The sequence below is a fragment of the Salvelinus fontinalis genome, chromosome 30, assembly GCF_029448725.1.
Source record: "Salvelinus fontinalis isolate EN_2023a chromosome 30, ASM2944872v1, whole genome shotgun sequence".
Lineage (NCBI taxonomy): Eukaryota > Metazoa > Chordata > Actinopteri > Salmoniformes > Salmonidae > Salvelinus > Salvelinus fontinalis.
In genome coordinates, this window is record NC_074694.1 from 28,304,968 (window position 1) to 28,331,747 (window position 26,780).

General features: G+C 41.2%; 1 protein-coding gene across 1 annotated transcript in view; it reads right to left on the reverse strand.

The window, feature by feature from the left end:
* mrtfba (myocardin related transcription factor Ba) overlaps positions 1-26,753 on the reverse strand; it is a 43,770-nt gene extending 17,017 nt beyond the window's left edge. The window contains exons 1-3 of the mRNA XM_055890295.1: positions 26,594-26,753; positions 17,545-17,627; positions 11,126-11,358 (exon numbers count right to left, since the gene is read on the reverse strand). Coding sequence (XP_055746270.1) covers positions 11,126-11,279 — 154 coding nt within the window. The 5' untranslated portion in view covers positions 11,280-11,358; positions 17,545-17,627; positions 26,594-26,753. The remainder of the gene's footprint in view (positions 1-11,125; positions 11,359-17,544; positions 17,628-26,593) is intronic.
* Positions 26,754-26,780: the final 27 nt, after the last annotated feature.

Sequence of the window (26,780 nt, forward strand, 5' to 3'; positions counted from 1 at the left end):
CACCATGCTTCACTGTAGGAAAGGTGCCAGACATGGCATTCAGGCAAAAGAGTTCAATCTTGGTTTCATCAGACCAGAGAATCTTGTTTCTCATGGTCTGAGAGTCTTTAGGTGCCTTTTGGCAAACTCCAAGCCGGCTGTCATGTGCCTTTTACTGAGAAGTAGCTTCCGTCTTGCCACTACCATAAAGGCCTGATTGGTGGAGTGCTGCAGAGATGGTTGTCCTTCTGGAAGCTTCTCCCATCTCCACAGAGGAACTCTGGAGCTCTGCCAGAATGACCATTGGGTTCTTGGTCACCTCCCTGACCAAGGCCCTTCTCTCCCGATTGCTCAGTTTGGCCAGGCGGCCAGCTCCAGGGAGAGTCTTGGTGGTTCCAAACTTCTTCTATTAAAGAAGAATGGAGGCCACTGTGTTCTGAAGGAGGCCACTGAAGGGGACTTTCAATGCTGCAGAAATGTTTTGGTACCCTTCCCCAGATTTGTGCCTCGACACAATCTTGTCTCGGAGCTCTACGGACAATTCCTTCGAACTCATGGCTTGGTTTTGCTCCAACATGCACTGTCAATTGTGGGACCTTATATAGACAGGTGTGTGTGTGCCTTTCCAAATCATGTCCAAGCAATTGAATTGACCACAGGTGGATTCCAAATCAAATTGTAGAAACATCAAGGATGATCGATGGAAACAGGATGCACCTGAGCTCAATTTCACATCTCATAGCAAAAGCTCTGAATTTTTAGTTTGTTTAAAAAAAAAAAAAAAAAAACTTTTAATCAATTTTAGAATAAGGCTGTAACGTAACAAAATGTGGAAAAAGGGAAGGGTCTGAATAATTCCCGAATGTGTCTATATGGAAAAACATACGTTTTAGAATTTCGACCAATCGATTGTTTGAAAAACCAGACAACTATTGGTCAACCAAGATTATTATTTAAAAAAAATTGGGGACAGCCCTTACATGTGCGAACACGTTCTTTTGGAAAACCGTCTAATGAGTGAACATGTAATCAATCTGAAACATTCTTACACGAGTTTAAAAACGTTCATTTTGTTTTGCCAGTATTAAGTCCAAGTTTTAAAATCAGCAAAGGATTACTGCCTAGCTATGAAATCTGACTGTAGTTTTGAAAAAGCTAGATCAACAGTCGGGGCAATATCATCATCCGCATATAGATGAATTTGACCATTTTTAACAGATTGACCAATGGTGTTTGAATAAATAGTGAAGAGAACAGGTCCCAAAAACAACCTGTGGTACACATTTATGCACTTCAAGAAATTCAGACTTTAACCCATCAATCACAATGGCCTGAATTCTGTCACTAAGATAATCAAGAAATTATGAACATGCGTCAGAGCTCAGGCCTATAGAGGTCAACTTATTAAATAAAATAGCATGATCAGCATTATCAAATGCTTTTGACAGGTCCACAAACAAAGCAGCACATTTAATTTAGTGTATAAAGCATTGACAAGAACATTAACAACTAAAGTGGTTGCTGTATTAGTGTCCAGGCCTAAACCCTGATTGGTTTACATTCAACATATATTTCTTAGATAAAAAAAAAGGGAGCAAAGTTGTAAATTTACCAACGATTGAGAATCTTAGCTAGACAAGGAAGCCTTGAAATGGGTCGATAATGATTAAGATTCCTACTATCCCCGTCCTTATGGCGAGGCAGCACAAGAGCTGATTACCAGACTTCTGGAATTTTTCCTGATAACAATGTTACATTAAAAAGTGTGTGTTATTGAGCCAACAATGATGGGTGCTACGCACTTAAGCAGACCAGGATCCAATTGGTTGGCCCCTGTGGAATTCTTGTTGTCTATTGCTAGCAAAGCATCCAGGTCTTACTATTCTGCAAATAGCCTAAAAGAAAAGTTGAGACTATCATTTCTCTGATCATTCAGCAAGTGTCCTTTATCAGCATCCAGACCAATAACATTGTGAACAGGCTTAGAAGTTCTTTCAGAGAGATAGCCCGCCGATATAAAACGCATCAATGACGGCATTTCTTTCCGTAATGAGGCCAGTATCTAAATTCATTTGTTCTGGCAGAGGAGGAAGTAGAACCCTTCAGGTATTTGACAGTTTTACATAATTTAGCCGGGTTCCTATTACAATTTGAAGGAGCGGTTACATCATAATCATTAGCCTTTCTGATTTTATTTTTTGCACAATGATTTGATTCCTCAGTTTCTTAAAAGCTTGCCAGTCTGGACCTAAGCCTGTGTACCTGGCCTTGACACAAGCGTCATCTCTTTTATGAATGACTTCTGATAAATCCGGAGTGTACCAGGCATTCAATCTACCTTTAAACCTTCCTTTTTTTGAACGGAGCATGATTATCCAATAGTATTGAAGACTTCTGCAAAGAGGCTAAAAGCTATATCAGTTTCAGGGACAGCTGAAATACAATCAAGGTCACTAAAATAAAGATAGTGTAAAAAAGCCTATTCACTGAACTTTTTTTAGGTCCTCTTTGATGACACAAGGCTTAGATTTTTGTATTCTCACATGTATAATACAAACAACTGGGCAATGGTCACTATTGTCTTTGGCGAAGACACTAGTAGAGACATTTCTCTGGTGTATTCGTTAAAATAAGCTCAATCAGATTTGACTTTGAAGGATCTTTAGGGTTGGGCCGTTTAGGCTTAGCCACCAGCTGAGTGAGGTTTAGATCATTACACACTTTTTTAGATTGTCCAAAGCCTGCATTTCACAATCATAATTCAGGTCACCTAGAATAATAACTTAAGACTTAGTAAAAGAAGGCAAACTAGTTAACTCCGCGAGTGCACAAAAGGTTAGCCGAGTGAGGACAGACTCCTATAACAGTTATGGACACATCTTTCTCCAGACAAAGGCTTAAAGATAGTAGCCACAATTTTTGGGCAAGGGAAATGGATTTCCCCAAAGAGACAGAATTATTTTAATAAAAATGGCCACACCACCACCTCTACTCTGTCTATCAGCTCTGAACACATGATGCCCATTAATATCAGAGTCCAGAATGTCCCCAGATATCCAGGTTTCAGTCAATACCAAAACGTCCAGATTTGTCTGCATAGCCCAGATTTCTGAATTAAATCTAGTTTAGGAAGTAAGCTCCTAATGTTCAGATGCGTCAACCCAAGTCCTTTATGATTTTTACAGTCACATGGAAACTCCAACAAGCTACGTTCAATAGACGGTTTTGGGCCCTGTCGGATGGTTGATATTGATATAGTTGGTATGGCTATACGATTGCACAGAACTGCACCATTTGGTCTATCCCTATTAGTAAAAGGCAGAAGAAATTTGAATAACTTTTTGAATTAGAATTAAGGTTAGCACCATAGGGCCTAAGACTGCAGCCAATGTCAATATGAAGAACTCAGTAACCAATGATGGAATGTTATAAACAGACTTACATGATAGCAACCGAAGCCCATGTAACAACCCAAGCACTCTACGTGATGTGAGAACCGAGGGGGTATTCACATTTATGGAATTCACATTTGAACTTAAAGCACTGGGTGAGCAGACCACAGTGGGCTCTTCTTTTGAGCTGACAATAGCAGATCTTAGAGTGGGGTTCAAACGAATGGGTACAAGATTACAGCTGACAATGCCCCTGGCAACACCCCTAGCAGTATTGAAAAATCATCCGTGTCTTTTTCCCCAGCATACGGTATGCCACCCAAGCTTAGTGATTCCTTCCTGTTACAATAACAACAACATTATTGCAACCAGGAAACCAAATTGATTACCCAGACAAAAACAGTCTACTGGATGAATACAGAACATGCATTTTGAGTTGTACCATTTAGTGGCTAAACCCTATGTGACACATCCATCACGTTAAAGTATGCTCAGTAGCCTGTGACCTCAGTCATTCTGAGCAGACAGAAACCTTATCCGACCCTGATAAACTACCTCCAATCCACTCCCTCACTGAAATCGCCAGTCTAACACAATACTGTCTAACTGATGATACAATACGATGATAACATCTCTCTGCTAATTTAGCTAACAAATGGATTTTGTGTCTATGGCCCATGCAGAACTCAAACTCACAACTCTGGTGTTGCAAGCACCATGTGCCAACCAACTGATAAACAAGAAAGGCTGACAGAGGCAGTGCAGCGAGTGCTGCAAGAGCTAATCACCTGATCCCAAACTGTCCCTGCAGACCGAGGGGGTCTCCACATCCAGACAAGCCATAGTCAATATCAGCCACGGAGGACAGGGCTGAGGAGGCTCTGGAAGGTCTGCACACGACTGACTAATTACTGTCCCATATGTTTATTGGTCAGTCAATCTGTTAGCCGACACGGAGAGCTACAGGAAAGATGAACCACCGTACCACAAGTCTTCCTGGATGTCCATGCCTCAATATTCTCTCAAAGCTCTACTCTACTACACTCTTCATGTCACTCACAATTCTTCTCTTGTAGGCAGATCAACCACTGCCCCCTCTCTTGCACATTCTCTTAGACTCTTTGTTTGTTTCTAAAGCATCAGTAGATGGATTGTGCATGTCCTCGTCAATCGCAACCGACCCACCAGGACAGGAGGGTGGACCAGTTCAAGTTAACACCTTACAGTATCTTTTAGAAGAAAAAGTCACAAAAACACTAGCTGAGTGACACTGGGGTCTGTTTTGTTAAGCTGATTCACATTTCCATGTAGTAACAACACTGACCAGACTGTCAGTCATAGTGATATGTAAACACTGTTTTCTGTAGGGCTGAGTTAACATGCAGGAGATAAACACACACATACAGTACCAGTCACCTACTCATTCAAAAGGTTTTTCTTTATTTTCTACATTGTAGAATAATAGTGAAGAAATCAAAACTATGAAATAACACATATGGAATCATGAAGTAACCCAAAAAGTGTTAAACAAATCAAAATATATTTTATATTTGAGATTCTTCAATGTAGCCACCCTTTGCCTTGACAGCTTTGCACACTCCTGGCATTCTCTCAACCAGCTTCATGAGGTAGACACCTGAAACGCATTTAAATAAACAGATGTGCCTTGTTAAAAGTTAATTTGTGGAATTTCTTTCGTTCTTAATGCGGTTGAGCCTCACTCCCCCCTATCTGAGATATCTACTGCAGCCCTCATCCTCCACCCGTTCTGCACATTCTGTTAAAGGTCCCCAAAGCACACATCCTTGGGTCGCTCGTCTTTTCAGTTCGTTGCAGCTAGCGACTGGAACGAGCTGCAACAAACACTCAAACTGGACAGTTTTATCGCAATCTCTTCATTGAAAGACTCAGTCATGGACACTCTTACTGACAGTTGTGGCTGCTTTGCATGATGTATTGTTGGCTCTACCTTCCTGCACTTTGTGCTGTTGTCTGTGCCCAGTAATGTTTGCACCCTGTCTTGTGCTGCTACCATGTTGTGCTGCTGCCATATTGTGCTGCTGCAATGCTATGTTGTTGTCTTAGGTGTCTCTTTATGTAATGTTGTGTTGACTCGTCGTGATGTGTGTTTTGTCTTATATATTTTAACATTTATTAAAATGTTTAATCCCAACCCCCGTCCCCCGCATGACGCCTTTTGGTAGGCCGTCATTGTAAATAAGAATGTGTTCTTAATTTATTTAACTAGTCATTTAAAATATTATTAACATTTTTTTATTAAATCAGTTGTGTTGTGACAAGGTAGGGGTGGTATACAGAAGATAGCCCTATTTGGTAAAAGACCAAGTCCATATTATGGCAAGAAAAACTCAAATAAGCAAAGAGAAAAGACAGTCCATCATTACCTTAAGACATGAAGGTCAGTCAATCCGGAAAAAAGCAAGAACTTTCAAAGTTTCTTCAAGTGCAGTCGCAAAAACAATCAAGAGCTATGATGAAACGGTCTCTCATGAGGACCACCTCAGGAAGGAAAGACCCAGTTACCTCTACTGCAGCGGATAGGTTCTTTAGAGTTAACAGCCTCAGAAAATGGCGCCATAGAAGAAGTCAGACGTTTTACGTGTCCCCAACCGATTGTGTTTTTTTATTTGTTTATTTGCGTTGTTTGTAAATAGTTTTTTTACTTATTTTGTACATAATGTTGCCGCAGCCATCTCTTATGACCAAAAATGACTTCTAGACATAAGGACTGCGATTACTCACCACGGACTAGCAAAATCCTTTTTTCCCTTTCACGACTCTGACGAGCAAGACGAGGCGGTTATACTGCTTTCTCAGGAACAGGCCCAGATCCCCATGATCTGCGTGAAGAGGCGGAGAATGAGGGGAGGAAGGGCAGGCTACCTTCTGAGAATTCGTAGGCGATCGAATAAATCCCCACTTCCCTCCATTCTGCTAACAAACATGCAATTTTTTGAGAATTAAATCGTCGAACTACACGGAAGATTAAACTACCAACGGGACATTAAAAACTGTAACATCTGTTGCTTCTTGGAGTCGTGGATGAACGACGACACTATCAACATACAGCTGGCTGGTTATACGCTGCACCGGCAGGATAGAACAGCGGCGTCTGGTAAGACAAGGGGCGGCGGACTATGTATTTTTGTAAATAACAGCTGGTGCACGATATCTAAGGAAGTCTCGAGCTATTGCTCGCCTGAGGTAGAGTATCTCATGATAAGCTGTAAACCACACCATCTACCGAGAGAGTTTATCTGTATTATTCGTGGCTGTGTACATACCACCACAGTCAGAGGCTGGCACTAAGACAGCATTGAATGAGCTGGATTCCGCTATAAGAAAACAAGAAAAAGCTCACCCAGAGGCAGGGAAACTTAAATCCGTTCTACCAAATTTCTATCAGCATGTTAAATGTGCAACCAGAGCTGGAAAAAAATACAACTACTCTGAACAACCTATTCTCCACCGAGACCCATACCAAGCTCTCCCTCGCCCTCCATTTAAAAAATCTGACCATAATTCTATCATCCTGATTCCTGCTTACAAGCAAAAATTATAGCAGGAAGCACCAGTGACTAGATCAATAAAAAAGTGGTCAGATGAAGCAGATGTTAAGCTACAGGACTGTTTTGCTAGCACAGACTGGAATATGTTCTGGGATTCCTCCGATGGCATTGAGGAGTACACCACATCAGTCACTGGCTTCATCGTTAAGTGCATCGATGACGTTGTCCCCAGTGACCGTATGTACATACCCCAACCTGAAGTCACGGAATACAGGCAGCATCCGCACTGAGCTAAAGACTAGAGCTGCCGCTTTCAAGGAGCGAGACACTAACCCGGAAGCTTATAAGAAATCCCGCATTGCCTTCCGACGAACCATCAAACAGGCAAAGCATCAATACAGGACTAAGATCGAATCGTACTACACTGGCTCTGACGCTAGTCGGATGTGGCAGGGCTCGCAAACTATCACAGACTACAAAAAAAAGCATAGCCGAGAGCTACCCAGTGACATGAGCCTATCAGACAAACTAAACTACTTCTATGCTCGCTTCGAGACAAATAACACTGAAACATGCATGAGCACCAGCTGTTCCGGAAGACTGTAATCACGCTTTCTGCAGCCGATGTGAGTGAGTAAGACCTTTAAACAGGTCAACACTCACAAGGTCGCAGGGCCAGACGGATTACCAGGACGTGTACCGCGAGCATGCGCTGACCAACTGGCATGTGACTTCACTGACATTTTCAACCTCTCCCTGTCCGAGGATGTAATACCAACATGTTTTAAGCAGACCACCATAGTGCCTGTAGCCAAGAACACTAAGGTAGCCTGCCTAAATGACTACCGACCCGTAGCACTCACCTCTGTAGCCATGCAGCACTTTGAAAAGCTGGTCATGCCTCACATCAACACCATTATCCCAGAGACCCTAGACCCACTCCAATTTGCATACCGCCCCAACAGATCCACGGATGCAATCTCTATTGCACTCCACACTGCCCTTTCCCACCTGGACAAAAGGAACACCAATGTCAGAATGCTATTCATTGACTACAGCTCAGCATTCAACACCATAGTGCCCTCAAAGCTAATCAATCAGCTAAGGATCCTGGAACTAAACACCTTCCTCTGAAACTGGATCCTGGACTTCCTGACGGGCCGTGGCCAGGTGGTAAGGGTAGGTAACACAAGCCATGCTGATCCTGAACACAGGGGCCCCTCAGGGGTGCGTGCTCAGTCCGCTCATGACTGCACAGCCTGGCACGACTCCAACACAATCACTAAATTTACCGATGACAACAGTGGTAGGCCTGATCATCGACGAGACAGCCTATAGGGAGGAGGTCAGTGACCTGTCCGTGTGGTGCCAGGACAACAACCTCTTCCTCAACGTGATTCTAAACATCTTCTACCCCAAAGCCGTAAGACTCCTGAACATCTAATGAAATGGCTACCCAGACTATTTGCATATAAACCCCGCCCCTTACACCGCTGCTACTCTGTTGTTTTCATCTATGCATAGTCATTATAAAAACTACCTACATGTACATATTACCTCAACTAACCGGTGCCCCCGCACATTGACTCTGTATCGGTACCACCGTCTATAGTCTCACTATTGTTATTTTACTGCTGCTCTTTAATTACTTGCTTGTTACTTTTATCTCTTATACTTATCCATATTTTTTTTAAACTGCATTGTTGGTTAGGGGCTCGTAAGTAAGCATTTCACTGTAAGGACTACACCTGTTCTATTCGGAGCATGTGACTAATACAATTTGATTGGAAATCGTCATTTAACTGCACCTTAGATTGCAGCCCAAATAAAAGCTTCAGAGTTCAAGTAACAGACACATCTTAACAAATGTTCAGACGAGACAATGTATCAGGCCTTCATGGTTGAATTTCTCCAAAGAAACCACGACTAAAAGGACACCCATAAGAAGAAGAGACTTGCTTGGGCCAAGAAACAAAAGCAATGGACATTAGACCAGTGGAAGTCTGTCCTTTGGTCTTGAGTCCAAATTTTAGATTTTTTGTTCAAACCGCCTTGTCTTTGTGAGACGCAGAGTAGGTGAATAGATGATCTCTGCATGTGTGGTTCCCACTTAAGTGAAGCATGGAGGAGGTGGTGTGATGGTGATTTGCTAGTGACACTGCCAGTGATTTATTTAGAATTCAAGGCACACTCACAGCAATACGCCATCGAATCTGGTTTGCGCTAAGTGGGACTACCATTTGTTTTTCAACAGGACAAATGACCCAATACACCTCCAGGCTGTGTAAGGGCTATTTGACCAAGGAGGAGAGTGATGAGTGCTGCATCAGATGACCTGGCCTCCACAATCACCCAACCTCAACCCAATTGAGATGGTTTGGGATGAGTTGGACGGCAGAGTGAAGGAGAAGCAGCCAACAAGTGCTCAGCATATGTGGGAAGTTCTTCAAGACTGTTGGAAAAGCATTCCAGGTGAAGCTGGTTGAGAGAATGCCCAGAGTGTGCAAAGCTGTCATCAAGGCAAAGGGTGGCTACTTTGAAGAATCTCAAATATATATTTTGATTTGTTAACAGTTTTTTGGTTACTACATGATTTCATGTGTTATTTCATAGTTTTGAAGTCTTCACTATTATTCTACAATAAAAATAAAGAAAAACCTTTGCATGAGTAGGTGTACAAACTTTTGACTGGTACTGTAGGTGTGTGCACATATACATACACCGGAAACAAGTTTACATGCAAAAACACAGACTAGTGGTGGGGGGGTAAAAAAAAATCTAGTTACATATCGCAATATTATTTTTGGATAATATTACGTCGATATTTGACTCAAAGTATCAATTTGTAAAAATAACTGTAAGTAGCGTTAGCTAATGTTAGTCGGCTGTACCTGTGCAAAAACTCTGGTATTTTTCATCCTATAGCTTAGCCACAATCTTCTTTTAAAAAGTGAGCCACTGTGTTTTCCTCACTTTTATTTCCATGACTGATCCAAAATCGTTATCATGCTCTCTCGTGTCTCTGCAGCAGACATGGTGAGCAATATGTTTGGAAGATCAAATCGCAATAGATATAGAATAGCGAATCGTCAGAGTCGCAATACATATCGTATCGGCACAATACATATCGTATTGGGGTCACTTAGCTTTTATTTAAAAAACAAGGACAATTCTATTTTTTGTCCATTAAATTAACATGAAATTGATCAGAAATACAGTGTAGACATGGTTAATTTTGTAAATGACTATTGTAGCTGGAAAAGGCAGATTTTTTTATGGAATATCTACATAGGTGTAGAGAGGCCCATTATCAGCAACCATGACTCCTGTGTTCCAATGGCACGTTTTGTTAGCTAATCCAAATGTATAATTTTAAAAGGCTAATTGATCATTAGAAAACCCTTTTGCAATATTTAAATACTCACCTTCTCATCTTTCAAAATACATAAAGTCCTCTTAATTTAAACCATTTAAAATCATGCAAAGTTACCCAATTGGGGGAGGGAGGGGGTCAACCTATTGTCGCGTTCAGGACGGCTGGCAGTCAAACCCATACAACGCTGTGAAGCGCAGAGCCTGAGCTATGACGTAATATATAGCATGTTACTGAGCTGGAGGGTTCCAATGTATACTTATCAGTACCCACATCTGCTATTTTCAACCCATATGCGAGTGTTAAGGGTTAAAAGACCAATCCCAGTTGTAAACAAAGACACTATAAACATGATTATGACAGGTTCACTGGAGTTCCATCTTCCAGGCTTTGAGTAAGGTCTTTTCAAGCATAGGCCTGCGCAAGTGAGCAACCAATCAACCACATTTATCACAGTGGAGCAGAACAAAGTGATCATTATGTATGAGAAACAGACTTCCTGTGTAGGGTGCCCAATATAAAATCAGTCGGACTGATATCCTTAAGCCATCTAAGCTGTCATTAGGAACTGGCAAACAGAATGGCGTTTCTAAAGCCCCATTCAAACCAGTAATCATGTGTTCATTCATCAGTGCCATAGCCAGACGCATAGAGCTGCCAGAACAACAACTGTGCAATGTGAGTAGATCGCCTGCATGCTACAAAGCTGATTACTTATTATTACCAGAGTCTGTTTCTCTGTGAGTCAGCTGAGAACATCCAGTGATTACAGATGGTCACAACTCAAAACCAAAAAGGACAATCAATTTGACGATCACCATTGTTTGTGCTTGTTTCTCCTCCCCACTCACCGTTCTTGCGTTCGTTGAGGGGGGGCAGGTTGTTGCTGGGCTGTAGGGTCAGCTCCTCCAGCTCATGGGTGACCGCCTCACTCTGGGGACTGGGCACCAGCAGACCCAACATCTCATAATCCCCCTCTGCTCTGGGCAGCCCCTGGGGCTCCATCTCCACAGGGGGGGGGTCAGGGGACTCCCTAGTAACCAGCAGGGGCAGTTACCGTCCTGGTGTGATGTCACGATGATCTCTGCATGGGAAGAGAGAATAAAATATTTTTTCCCCCCATTTTTTTTTTTTAACAAGACACAAAGAACAGAACAGGGACTTGTTCAAAGGCAAAATCAACTTTTACACTTATAAATGAGTAAAGAATGTTACAACATGCCCTGTTAATAAGAGTGTTCTTCTAAACTCAACATGATTTCCAGGTTGACATCAATGGCATGACTCCTCAACCTACTGGGAGTGGTGGTGTGGAATGTCTAATATAGAACCGACCACCTGGAAGAGTTCAAACCATATTATTCATTTAGGAGGTATTGATGTGTGCGTGAGTAAAATACCCGTTTTAACCAACAGTTATAAGAAAGAAGCTCAGTCACTAAGATTAATGAATCGTGTCCAGAGTTGCCTAACTGATGGTGGTTTGAAACAGTGGGAATGGAAAAACTTAACACTAGAACCGCCATAGGCCACTGAAAAAAAACATCTGCCAAAAAAAATAAGCTGTCCTGCTCCTTCCATGACTTTTCCTAAATGTTTGTATTTTACACTGCTCATTTGTCTGAATTTTGAAATCACAAACAGAAAAGTATTTAGAGCCTTTTTACCAGTTTTCACACCTATTCCTAACGTAACCCCCCATGACAATGTGCTATAGGATGTTGGTACCCAGCCAGGCGCTAATGAGTCTCTCTCTCGCGCCCTCTCCTCACTGAATGACAAACGGATGAATGGATGATAATTGTGCACTTTAATTCACAATTAAAATTTGGCCTAACTGAATGATGAGGGTAGAGGTTGATTTCATTTAGAAAGACAATAGTGTAATGAGGAGTTTGTGTATGCCTATTCCTCAGCAAATCATTTGTCCACGCACCTTGCGGGTTGATACCATTCTCTTATGTTTTACTTTGTAAAAAGAAGCTGTTATGGAACAGTTATATTAACTATAAATATTACTAATCAAATGTATTGTAAGGGAAACTAACACATGCTGTGTTGCAGTAGGCCTTTAGAATAATGCAAAACCTATACTTTAACAAGTTGATGAGCGGGAAGAAAACGATGCCAGCCTGCACAGCCGGCTCATCGAAATTACACATTTTCACACAAGAGTTAGCCCATAGACAAGATTAAATTGACAATCTGATGAGTGACTACATTAGGCCTATCTGTTATAAAATTGTACATGAATAGATGGGTGCATCTTGTAATTGAGAGATGCAGAGAAAGGAGCATCACTTCATGAAATCCTCCTTCCGAGTCACATGCAGGTAAAACATTTTGATTTCTATATAGTATCAGAAAGAGCTCAAAATTAAAAGAGTGCAGCTCGATTTCCAAATGTCACTTTTTCCAAGAAAATCCATGCATTCAGCACATGACCACTCGCACAGCAGCAATGATCTGGCGACTACGCAAACACTAGTAACAAACTTAAAATGTAAATATGCTATTCTGTCGTCAATGGCTGAACAGGCGATAGAAACGCAATGGTGCATGTTACTTCAATGAACTGAAGGATGAGGAGGATGATGATTGATTTGAATGATGAGAGTGAATAGGATGATTGAATTTAGAACAATAGTGTAATGAAGAATTGTGGGCGGTCTAATTATTTTATTCTGAAAGGCTGGAAATGGTATATAATTTCCCCTTGCAGAGGCAAATCAGACACTGAGTACAACATACAATGTGTGTAGTTCACAATGGCAAGCCGAACCAAAACTAATGGACGCAATGACAGTACTGTAAATGCTGCAGAAAATAGCAGAGTTGGAGTTGGATTGGCGATTGAGCTTGAAAATTAATTATTAATTAATTATTTCGAATAGTTTATGCACGTTGGTGGTTATGTTTGCACACCTTGCGGGTTGATATGCATCTGATGCAGTGGTGGGAAAAGTACCCAATTGTTATACTTGAGTAATGACTCAAGTAAAAGTCACCCAGTAAAATACTACTTGAGTAAAAGTATTTGGTTTAAATATAATTAAGAATCAAAATTAAATGTAACTGCTCAAATATACAGGATCAGTGTCCCTATAACGGGACAGTTGAGCTAATGTGCGCTAATGTGATTAGCATGACAGTTGTAACAGCAAACTTTCCAGGACATAGACATGTATTATATGGGCAGAAAGCTGATATTCTTGCTAATTTAACTGCACTCTCCAATTTACATTAGGTATTAGTGAAAGAATGCCATGCTATTGTTTGAGGAGAGTGCACAGTTATGTACTTGAAAATGTATAAATAAACCAAATTAGGCACATTTGGGCAGACTTGATGCAACATTTTGAACAGTAATGCAATGGTTCATTGGATCAGTCTAAACCGTTGCACACACACACACACTGCTGCCATCTATTGGCCAAAATATAAATTGTGGCTAGACTCCTAAGTCATATAATGGCCATACTTTTGCATTTCAAAGAAGGAACAAAAAATAAATAGAAAAGTCATGTTTTTTTCTTTGTATTATCTTTTACCAGATTTAATGTGTTATATTCTCCTACATTAATTTCACATTTCCACAAACTTCAAAGTGTTTCCTTTCAAATGGTATCAACAATATGCATATCCTTGCTTCAGGTCCCAAGTTACAGGCAGTTAGGTTTGGGTATGTAATTTTAGGTGAAATTATAAAAAGGGGGGTACGATCCTTAAGAGGTTTTAAAGTAAAAGTATAAATAATTTCAAATTCCTTCAATTAAGCAAACTTGAGGGCATAACTTTGTTTTTTTTATTTAGGATAACCAGGGGCACACTACAACACGCAGACATAATTTACAAACAAAACGTGTGTTTAGCGAGTCCGCCAGATCAGAGGCAGTAGGGATGACCAGGTATGTTCTCTTGATAAGTGCATGAATTGGACCATTTTCCTGTCCTGCTAAGCATTACAAATGTTACTAGTACTGTTGGGTGTCCGAGAAAATGTATGGAGTAATGAATGTAATGAAGTAAAAGTTGTCAAAAATATAAAATAGTAAAGTACATATACCCCAAAAAACTACTTATGTAGTACTTTATAGTATTTTTACTGAAGTACTTTACACCACTGATCTGATGCATATGCTAAATGGGACGCCCAGAAACGTTCTCTAGCGGGTACTTATAGGCTGTAAGGCCAGGCGGTTCTAGTGTTAAGGGAGCAAAACAAACAGTTTGGCAACTATAGTTCCTAATAACCAGTTTATGATGATGGTTCCGGTCCCACCATCAGCTCCATTCAGCCAAACCACATCCATGTAGGGCTAAAGGACACAATCCTGACATGTTGGCATGTTGGTATTGGCAGGGCACCATGCAGCTACGTTCTTACTTTGCTTCGCCTCTGGACTCAGAAACAGCACCAACATTCCAACCAATGTACCAACTTAAAGGACAAAGATTTTAAAAACGTCTACACACACGTCATAACTTATGTTCACAACGACATAAAAAAAATAATATAATAATCTGTAACCAACTTCAGAATACAATACTTGAGACCATATCAGGGATTTTCTGTGAATCCCTTGAGGATTGTTGATTCTCTACATAGAAACATCCCTCTCTTCGTTCATTACTGTTGCCATTCCGTTGCTGTAGTCCAATCGTTTCAATAATCGAATAACTTAATTGTTACATCTGTTGGATAATAAACATTATCTTACATAGTCCAGAAGACAGTGATTTGAGCGCAGCCACTCCTAAAATGGACACTGTTGCTAAGAGACCCAGCAGTATCACCAACACACACAAATACAAGAGTCAGTGTGTACAGATACAGAAGACACAACCACTGTTCTGCCATGTCTGACTTTAGTGTGCCTCAAGAGACAAATATCCATTAATCAGTATCTACGGTTATGTTTTCTTTTCCAAGAAGAAAAACTGGTGACAGTGGGGACACTAGATACTACAGACATCGCAGTCTTTATTTCAGATCATATGTACTGACCAAAGTGTCCCCACAAGTACATCTAAACACACAAATATTCACATTTCAAGAGGCAGGAAATGTATATAATCTGGTCAGTCAGCACTTGCCTTCCACCTCTCCTCAGCCAAACAGAGGTAGTCGAGCCCACCACATGAGCCAGTTAAAAAACAGTTGAAATTAAATGTTACTTTATCTTGAGAATCTGGGTATTCAACGTATGATGTCACTGGAGACTGGGCCCAGGTTAGAACAATAAAGTCTGTCTGTCTGGTGGAGGAAAGATGGGCTGGAGACCGACTGTGATATTAGGGTTGCGCTGAAGAGGATGCAAGGTTCTGAACGTAGCAGAAAACCCATTAGAGATTTAATGAATAGAGCTGACATGATCCCTAACTCCACGACATGATCCCTTACTAAGTTGTGTGTGTTCTAGGGTTGTAGCAGTCATGACTTTGTCAGCCGGTCAGTCATGCAAAAGACAATTGTTTTAGATGGCCATACCATTGTTCATTTAGCTATTGGATTTAGAATTTTAGGACCCCTTCAGGTATCTGTTTCTAATTTGTAATAAATTTGCAAACATTTCTAAAAACCTTTTTTTGCTTTGTCATTATGAGGTAGTGTTTGTAGATTGACGAGGAAAATTCATTTGATCAATTTTAGAATAAGGTTATTACACAACAAAATGTGGAAAAGTCAAACGGTCTGAATACTTTCCAAATGCTAATCAAATTGTATTAGTCACATGCGCCAAATACAACAGGTGTAGACCTTACAGTGAAATGCTTACTTACGAGCCCCTAAAACATACAAAAAAAATATGCAGCAGTAAAAATATATACAGGGGGGTGCCGGTACAGAGTCAGTGTGCACTGATTAGCTGAGGTTGTATGTACATGTAGGTAGAGTTAATTAAAGTGACTATGCATAGATGACAACAGAGAGTGGCAGTGGTGTGGAGAGGGGAGGACAATGTGAATAGTCTAGGTAGACATTTGAGTAGATGTTCAGGAGTCTTATGGCTTGGAGGTAGTAGCTGTTTAGAAGCCTCTTGGACCTAGACTTGGCGCTCCGGTACCGCTTGCCGTGTGGTAGCAGAGAGAACAGTCTATGACTTGGGTGGCTGGAGTCTGCACTGTATAGGACTATGTGTATTTGAGCTTGTGTGTCTGGGTGTTTTGAATTAATCGTCACTTTAGAAAGCAGGGTGCATTTCGTTGTTAGGATTTGAAACAACATCCACAACGACCACATTGCCTTACCTCCCTCCTCTTCTACATTTGCACACACTGTACATAGGTTTTTCTATTGTGTTATTGACTGTACGTTTGTTTATGTGTAACTGTGTTGTTGTTTGTGTCGCACTGCTTTGCTTTATCTTGGCAGGTCGCAGTTGTAAATGAGAACTTGTTACCTGGTTAAACAAAGGTGAAATAAAAATAAATATGTTGTTGAACTGCTTCAAATTGATCAATCACAGTGAGGCGAGTGTTAAAAGCCTGATATTGGTTTGCAGCTAAATGTTTGACGTGATTTTTCATTGCATTTACATTGATGTCAGAGTGGTTAGAGGGACAATAGAGCCCTGAGTACCAGGCCATTAGCGACCTGATGGTTGTTAGCAAGTTGGCTACTATCAACGCATGTCCAGAGTGTATAAGAAATTACCGTAACTCAACGGTCATGTGGAATTTTACTGTGGTCATGACTGCTGGCGTGGCGGTAATATGGTCACTGCAACAGCCCTGGTCTGTTCTACACAACATGAGTGATTCTGAAAGTTCCAGTGTTGTGCCCTAGTGAGGGGAGTGCAGCCCGCCACAGCTGGATCTGAGTTTCTAAAAGAGGACATTTCAAAATAGGCTGTTGAGTCTCAGATTCAGCTCCTAAATTTTACCTGAACTCCCATTTCTTCCAGATTTAAGTAGTTGGCCCTTAATATCAGACTTAGGCCTAATATTATTGGAAACCAACAGCGTAGACACTGTTCCTATGGGAGTCATTGAAAATAAGAATTTGTTCTCAACTGACTTGCCTAGTTAAATAAAGATCAAATAAAAAAATAAAAAATGTATGTTGATGTAGCTTAATCTTTCTGTTTGAATGGTGTAGATACCTTTTCTTCCTTGGATTGTTAATTTTATTAGTAAAAGGTCTACCTGTTACTATTGCTAGACAACTGAATGTTGGCCAAAATGTGTTTATATAGCCTATTAGGAGTCTTATTTTTTTTTTGTACCATTCGGTATGGAAACGTTATCTCATAATGCCATTCCTTACCACCGCTGGAAGAAGGGGTGAAGGAGAAGAGAGACTTCTGCCTGGGTCCAGCTGCTACAGCACACTAAGCCATGGAGACAGACCTGGGAACAGAAGACAGAGACTATTTAAAATTACATTCTGCTACAAACTACAAATAATGCTCTATCAAAACTAAGAAAGCATTTTGTGCAAATTTGAATGTCGAAGACCTTGACCACCAACCTTTGTAAGATTTGTATCAGATCAGAAATCATTAACGCATATGAACACAGTGGTCCCTGCAGCGTAGACTCAAACCGGTGTGATTAGAACGTGTAGTTACAATTGACGCAACAGTCAGCATTTGAGCTAGCCACACTTTTTTCACAAACAGTCTTTACAATGTTAGGTCCTCAATGTGAGCAGTTTATTATGGATGCAATGTTCAGAGAGTCACAGAAGTAGCATAACACAATTCTCATCCAAATCTGAACATGTAGGCTACAATAGTGCTAATGCTAACTGAGTAAAGAGTGAGCTAACACTAGCGGTCATATATAGCCAACTATCGGCTGATAGAAACCATAATATGAATTAGCTAAATATCAATTACTACTTACAATTCATCACATCACGGGTGAGCTAACCAGTGATTGAAATAACTCAGTAAAATACTTTCTAAAAGTCAAAAGTAATCCCACAGTGGGTAGTTTGTGCGTGCCGCCATTTTCGTTTTTCTGCGTCAACCAAACATGAGGTGACAAGATATGTTGGGTCTGTTTGCAGTATGCATGTTGAAGGGAGTGCGTCATCTACCATCATTCACTTACGGAAGTTTACTTGAAAGACGAGTGAACCATCCCTTCTCCTCGTTTTGCTATAAACATTGTTTGTCTGACAGACATTTACGTGACACACAGAATGTATTGAATGATGTCAACAAACATGGCTCCACACAAAGAGCAAATGGCTTAGCATTAGCTCATCATAATCAGTACAACCTTCAAAATATTTACGAACAAAAATAGACACAACATGTAAAGTGTTGGTCCCATGTTTCATGAGCTGAAATAAAAAGATCACAGAAATGTTCCATACGCACAAAAGCGTATTTCTCTTAAATGTTGTGTTGGTGAGCATTTCTCCTTTGCCAAGATAATCCATCCACCTGACAGGTGTGGCATATCAAGAAGCTGGTTAAACAGCATGATCATTACACAGGTGCACCTTGTGCTGGGGACAATAAAAGGCCACTAAAATGCACATCATACAACACCACAGATGTCTCAAGTTGAGGGAGTGTGCAATTGGTATGCTGACTGCATGAATGTCCACCAGAGCTGTTGACAGACAAATGAATATTAATTTCTCTACCATAAGCCACCTCCATCAATTTAGAGAATTTGGCAGTATGTCCAACCAGCTTCACAGACCACATGTAACCACTCCAACCCAGGACCTCCACCTACAGGATCATCTGAGACCAGCCACACTGACAGCTGATGAAACTATGGGTTTGCAAAACCGAAGAATTTCTGCACAGACTGTGAGAAACCATCTCAGGGAAATTCATCTGCGTGCTCGTCGTCCTCACTAGGACCTGACTACAGTTCGGCGTCCTAACCGACTTCAGTGGGCAAATGCTCACCTTCGATAGCCACTGGCATGCTGGAGAAGTGTGCTTTTCACGGATGAATCCCAGTTTCAACTGTACCAGGCATGTGAGCGAATGTTTTACTGATGTCAATGTTGTGAACAGAGAGCCGGCATAAGTTACAGACAACGAACACAATTGCATTTTTTTTTATGGCAATTTGAACGCACCGAGATAACAGGGGGCCCATTGTCGTGCCAATCACCTGCCATCAGCTCATGTTTCAGCATGATAATGCACGGCTCCATGTCACAAGGATCTGTACACAATTCCAGGAAGCTGTAAATGTCCCAGTTCTTCCATTTGCCTGCATACTCACCAGACATGCCACCCATTGAGCTATAGAAAGGAGGATATATAAATAAAACAATATTACAAGTAACATAACTGAACAGCTCCACAATGGCTCCACAAGCAGGCAGGCAGAGATATGCAGGCCAAATTAATACACAGGTCAATGCAATGGTCATGATACGACCAGGACATTTTCAAAGAATACAACAAAAGCTAATACTTATTTGATGCCATTAGCATTAGCATTGTTTTACAGAACTATTAGAAATATGTATGAAGGTTATGAAATCAGTTCCTTGTAAAACTAAACCGTCTAGTGTTCAGCGAATAACAACACAATGTCAAATACTGGTAGCCTAGTCAAATAATTTATATCCGATCACATTAACCGTTACTCTCTCGCGGGAATTACATTAACGGTCCGTATGTAGCCAAACGTAGCTGCTGCTCATTCGATTTGCTCAAAAATGGATAAATAGTTCTAATATTTTTTTATTTAAAAGGCCCGTGTTCATAGAGACACATACCAGCTCTGCTACACCTGCACCTGTCGACGACAAGTTGTTCTGCTTCCACGAGCACATCCAATGCTAACATCAGTAATTCTACATTTGTTTTTAGCCCAGTTAGCATGGACACTGACAGTTGTGAATCTGATGCAGCCGAAGAGCTACTGCCCCCTTACCCGGGAAAGCACCAAAAAGACAGGGACGTTGGACCATCGAAGAAGAGCAAATATGATGAGAACCACATTGATTTGGGGTTCACTTATATTGGGAGTAGTGCCTTTCCTCAGCCACAGTGTTATATGTGCAAAAGTACTATCTCACAACTCGATGAAACACACACACACACACACACACACATTTAGAAACAAAACATGCCAATTTGAAATAAGCCACAGGAGTTTTTTGAGCGAGAATTAAGACTACTTTTGAGTAGTATGACATGTATAAAAGCAACAGATACCATTAATAAGAAGGGTCTAGAAGCGTCTTATATGGCGAGTTACCGAGTGGTTAGGACAGGCAAGCCCCATACCATTGTGGAGGACTTAATTCTTCCTGCTGCCGTGGATATGGCTGGGACAATGCTGGGAGGAAAAGGCAAAAAAACTATACAGACAATGCCTTCAACAAACTCTGTTTCACAACGCATCAGTGACATGGCATTAGATGTTTTGAAACGATTCCTGTTTCGCATACAAGGCAGTGAATCTATGCATTACAGCTGGATGAGTCAGATGTGGCAGGCCTGGCACAGCTCCTGGTATATGTCCGTTACGTTTATGGGGGGGTCAATTAAGGAAGCCATCCTATTCTGCAAAACAGATGAGGATATTTTTAAAGTACTGGACAGCTTTGTGACATCAAATGGACTTTGGTGGTCAAGATGTGATGGTATCTGTACTGATGGTGCAAAAGCCATGACAGGGAGACATAGGAGTGGTAATGCACGTGCAAGCAGTTGCTCCCGACGCCACTTGGGTACACTGCAGCATCCACCGAGAGGCTCTTGCTGCCAAAGGAATGCCTGACAGCTTGAAAGACATTTTGGACACTACATTGAAAATGGTTAACTTTTAAAGCAAGGCACCTGAACTCTTGTGTATTTTCTGCACTATGCAATGATATGGTCAGCGACCATGTAACGCTTTTACAACATACAGAAGTGCGCTGGTTATCAAGGGGCAAAGTATTAACACGTCTTTTTAAATTGAGAGATGAGCTTAAAGTTCTTTACTGACCATAAGTTTCACTTGTCTGACCGCTTGCATTATGACAAGTTTCTCACACGACTGGCCTATCTGGGTGATGTTCTTTCTCGCCTGAATGATCTGAAGCTAGGATTACAGGGACACTCCGCAACTATATTCAATGTGCGGGACAAAATTGAGGCTATGATTAAGTTGTAGCTCTTCTCCGTCTGCATTAACAAGGACAACACACAGCTATTCCCATCATTCTATGATTTTTGTGTGTGCAAATGAACAAGTTTACGGACAATGTCAAATGTGAGATTGAGCGAGTTGGGCACGCAATTACTTTCCCGAAACGGATGACACAAACAACTGGATTCGTTATCCCTTTCATGCCCTACCTCCAGTCCACTTACCGATATCTGAACATTAGAGCCTCGTCGAAATTGCAACAAGCTGTTCTGTGAAAATTGAATTTAAAATCAGAAGCCACTGCCAGATTTCTGTTCTGGGCTGCGCTGAGCGTGTCCTTCCTTGGCAAATCGCACTAAGACACTGATGCCCTTTTGCAACCATGTACCTATGTGAGAGTGGATTCTCGGCCCTCACTAGCATGAAAACTAAATACAGGCACAGACTGTGTGGAAAATGATTGAAGACAGACTCTCCAATACAACATTGCAGAGTTATGTGCATCCTTTAAAGCACACCCTTCAAATTAACCTGTGGTGAGCTATTCACAATTTTCAATGAACAAATAAGGTTTTATATGTAAGATGGTTAAATAAAGAGCAAGATTATTATAATATTATTATTTGTGCCCTGGTCCTATAAGACCTCTTTGTCACTTCCCACGAGCCGGGTTGTGACAAAAACTTACACTCATTCTTATGTTTAATAAATGTACTGTATAGTGTGTGGTAGGCTTATAATAATAGCAAAAAAAACAATTTGTGAGTGCAGTGACCCTGGTGCTAGAGGGGGTACGCAGCTGGAGGTTGAATGTTTGAAGGGGTACGGGACTATAAAAAGTTTGGGAACCACTGTTCTGTGAATTAATGAGGCGGAACATACCTTATTTCAAACTGTTGTTAGAAAATCATGTAAAATTGACAAGTTGAAACACACCCTATTGATAATTAGCAGGCAGCGTGTCTTGGTTTGACGGCATTTGTCCTGTTGCGTAACAACAACATTTACGAACAGTGAGTAAATTCTGACATCACGCGCATAAGAAAACTCACGCTGGGGAGAGCGTTAAGAGATATTTGGAACTCACAAGTAAAAAGGACAAAGGGATTCTCTGGTACAGCTATGTGCACCACGTCATTGCGCTCTTGCTCTGCTGTATGTGATTCTTGCTAGCGGTCACTCAAATGGCGAGGGACTGAATCTGATTGGCTGGAACTTGAATTGCTAGGGTGCTGGCCCATGTGGGGGGAAATGTAGAAGAAAAAAAAATGACAGTACAGCTTACTGAAAACAGACGCTTTCAAACTAGGGATTTCGTGACTAATTGAGGTAACAGTAATTCTGCATGTATAAACTAGACATTGACACACTCAGCCCAAAGCAGGGGGGGGGGGGGTCAAAAAAAATACTAGTCGCCAAAGTACCAAAGCATACAGTCTACCAGAGACAAAAACAGAGGTATTGCAAAGGAACACCGGGACTGCAGCGGCAAGTGACGGTTGCTATAGCAACAGTATGCTGCGGTCTTTATGGCGATGGGATGAAGGGGTGTTCTGGAGGAGGGGGGAGAGAGAGAGCCAGAGAGCTTTGTGAGCCTAATGTTTACTGATAATTTTTACTGTTTATTTCACTTTTGTTTATCATCTCCTTCACTGGCTTTGGCAATGACAACATATGTTTCCCATGCCAATAAAGGACTTACATTGAAATTGAATTGAGAGTCAGAGCCAGGAAGCCAGTGAGCCAGAGTTGAGTGTAATGTTTACTATTAATGTTTGTTGTTTATTATCTACTTCACTTGCTTTTGCAATGTAAACATATGTTTCCCATGCCAACAAAGTCCCTTAAATTGAAAGATAGAAAGGAGACACAGTAGCTGGACAAGCTCTCACCTACATGAGGGGCTCTTTACTGAAAGGCAAACTGTGACAGTAGCACCAACCAGTTCAAACAAGATATAAAACACCTCAGAACTCAGTTTCGAAGCTACAGAGGATCTAGTGCACTCTCCTCAGGTCCTGGGCTACCAATGGCCACAATCAATGCATCCTGAACAGATAGTGTGTGTGTGCGCATCATGTTAAAACACCTGATTCAACTCATCAAGGTATTGGTGATCGTTGAATCAGGAGGAGTTTTTATTGTTGGGCTGGAACAAAACAGTGAGCATGCACAAAACTTGTTGCTCTCCAGGAGCACAGTTGCTGACTGACCACTGAAGATTGAGGTCAACAGGTTTGTTTACATTCAAACAGAGGGAAGTACCTGGTCCCCTCAGAGGGAAAGCAAACATCATGCATGACTAGACAATGTGTGGTAAATATCAACCGTGCTCCTACCAAAATGCTCTGTCCTGCTATAGGCATCAGCAACGAGTACCATGTGTTCATCAAAGGGAAACCCACAGAATGTACAAGGTGGTGCCCAGCTAGGCCTAATGGTAGATGGCTTTGGAGATTATTGGTGTATGTAAATGTGCTGGTGTTTACAATTCAGCTTTAAAAGACTGTTGTTTTGCGCTTTCAGAAAACTGAAGGTTGTTGGGTGCAAAGTCTACAAGGGTCTAAGTGTGCTGTGCATGATAATCCACGAGGGTGTGTATGACAGATCGATTACCTTCTGCTCCTGCCTAGTAGTATCCTACTGATCCAGTATGTGGTGACCCAGCAGTCTTAAAGTAACGATACAAGGTCCATATCACCAACTATGGGCATACAGACGCAGGATGGAGACATACACCTAACAGTAAACATAACTTTGCAATTAATATATCATAATATTGCATAATAGCAGTCTACAGCCTGGGATAACATAGTTCCAGAATATCAAAGAAACAATAAGACAGCTTGAACTAAACACATTCTCCCACAGGGTCTGGGACTGCCCCTTCCTCATCATTACAAAGAAGAGGTCATAGGTCAGCTAAGTATCTATACACAACACAAGCCCCTCTCCAGTCTGTAAAGGGGTTATGCTACTCCAGGCTACTGCAGTGGTAACATGCTTCATATTCACTACAGGGAGGAACTCCTCCTCACACCGTCTTTAGGTAAATACCCACCCAGTATTCTGCTCTCTGTTCAGTCAGGGTGGTCTAGTCTCTCTCGGCAGACTTCAACACACAATCTCCTGGTGTGTGTGTCAGATATAAAACCAGTCCCTTTGCAGCAAGTCACAGCCCAGTAACAGTATCTTGTGCAGTAGACATTTATTGCCCCTCAATCCCAATCCTAGCAATTTGAAGTTGGTTTCTCAGAGACTGAAATAGCCCACAAGTCTGGTCCAACAAAAATTACTGCTTTTTCTTGAGATAAGGCCAATGCTGATGTTATTATGGTTCATGTCTGAGTCAGTGGTGTAAAGTACTTAAGTAAAAATAGTTTTCTGGGGCATCTTTAGTATGTCTTTTTGACAATGTTTACTTCGATACATTCCTAAAGGAAATAATGTACTTTTTAAACCATACATTTTCTCTGACACCCAAAAGTACTCATTACATTTTGAATGCTTGGCAGGCAAGGAAAATGGTCCAATTCACACATTTATCAAGAGAACATCCCTACTGCCTCTGATCTGGTGGACTCACTAAACGCAAATGCATTGATTGTAAATTATGTTGGAGTGTGCCCCTGGCTATCCATCCATTCTTTTTATTTTATTTTTTAAATTGAGGCATCTGGTTTGCTTAATATTTAACTTATATTTAAAGTATATTTAAATCCAAATACGTTTAGACTTTTACTCAAGTAGTATTTTACTGCATAGAGTTCACTAAAGTAAAGTCTGCTCTATCACCTCAGCCAGCTGGCCAGACAGACCTTTTCCTGCTAGACAACTGCTTTCACCCCCGCCACCCAAACAAATCAATACAGACAAGATAAAAGGTCCCGTGTAGCTCCGTTGGTTGAGCATGGCACTTGCAACTCCAGGGTTGTGGGTTCGACTCCCACAGGGGACTAGTACAACTCACTGCCATAAGTCACTCTGGATAAGATCATCTGCTAAATAAGTCAAATGTCAAATGTAAATACAAAACCAAAACCAAAACCACTCACGTCCCGCCTACTCCTTGAGGGAAATAAGTTATTGCATGGAACGTGACAGTGACTCCAGGCACAACAAACCTAGCCTAATCTGTGACCCATGAGGCCATATCACAACAAACAGAGAAAATAGGCAGAAATCCAAGAGGAGAAGGCATCTATTAATATATAGACCGAAGGTTACAGTTCATTGAGACATCATAAGAGGTTTAAATTGGGTGGATGGTTCAGGTTACTCTGGTGTGAAGGTTTGAACCGGATAAGATTTTTTTGTGTGCAGGAAAAACAGAACCTAACTCTGGCAACCAATGAACCACCAATCAAGACATTGTTAGGATGAGGAGAGAAGCTTTAAAAACTTGGCAACATCAGTTAGAAGTAAAAAGTTTGGCAAGACAGATTATAATCACAATTTAGTATGCCAGAACAATTCACTATTGTTTTCCTCACCATCTGTTAGCTTCATAAGGCAGAGCCATATGTGACTCTGACGAAGTCCTATGCAAAATCTCAAATCTACCTTATCCCATTTCAAGCAAGACTGTTGTCAGGTGAGGTGTTTGTGTTGTGTGTCATCATCCAGTGACGTGTTGCAGGCAGCAACCACTTCACTCTCACTTTCATCTTTAGCTTCTTTGATCTGCCAGTCTCTCTTTGGTGCTAGTTATCCCAAGGCCATATCCCAAGGGGCTGGCTCATCCTCACTCACCCATTTATGACAGACCTAAATTGACCTCGCCGAGTTACCTGTGTGCAGAGTCAAGCATTCCCAGTGCTAACAGTTGACAAAAGATGTGGCAGCCCTTTAACAGATATCCTTCGTGATAATGAAGCAAATGGGGTAGGATATCAAAGAGTTGACTTGCTAGCTGCTAACATTACATTGTAACAGGTGGCATTGCTGGGAGGTCTAGAGATAACACAGTATACACAAAAAAAACATTTGAGTTCAATTCACTAGCGGTTACTGGTAGCCTCAGGGTGAAAGAAAAGACACGGAACAATATTGTCATCTTGTAATTTAAATCAGTTTACACATTGTCTACTGTGGCTTTAACCACTCGCACTGGTAGCTAACTAGCTCGCTGTATTCTGCATGGCATGACTGCATCAACAACCTCTGCACTCACTAACGCTACTAGCCATGCTGCTAGTTCTGCTCGCACGTTAAAAACAAGACAGCCCTACCCAGTTCAAATATCTTACCCAATTCCTTCGCATTGCCGTATGAAAAGGTTTATCATTCGATTCAACGACACACTGCCATTGATGTCGAGGAGAATGTCTTGTGTTTTTTAGGAAATCGGAAGTTTCATTCGCGGAATAAAATGGCTCCTGCTGATATCTTCAGATAAATTTGGTGACGTAATCAGTAGTCAAACGGAAGCTTGCG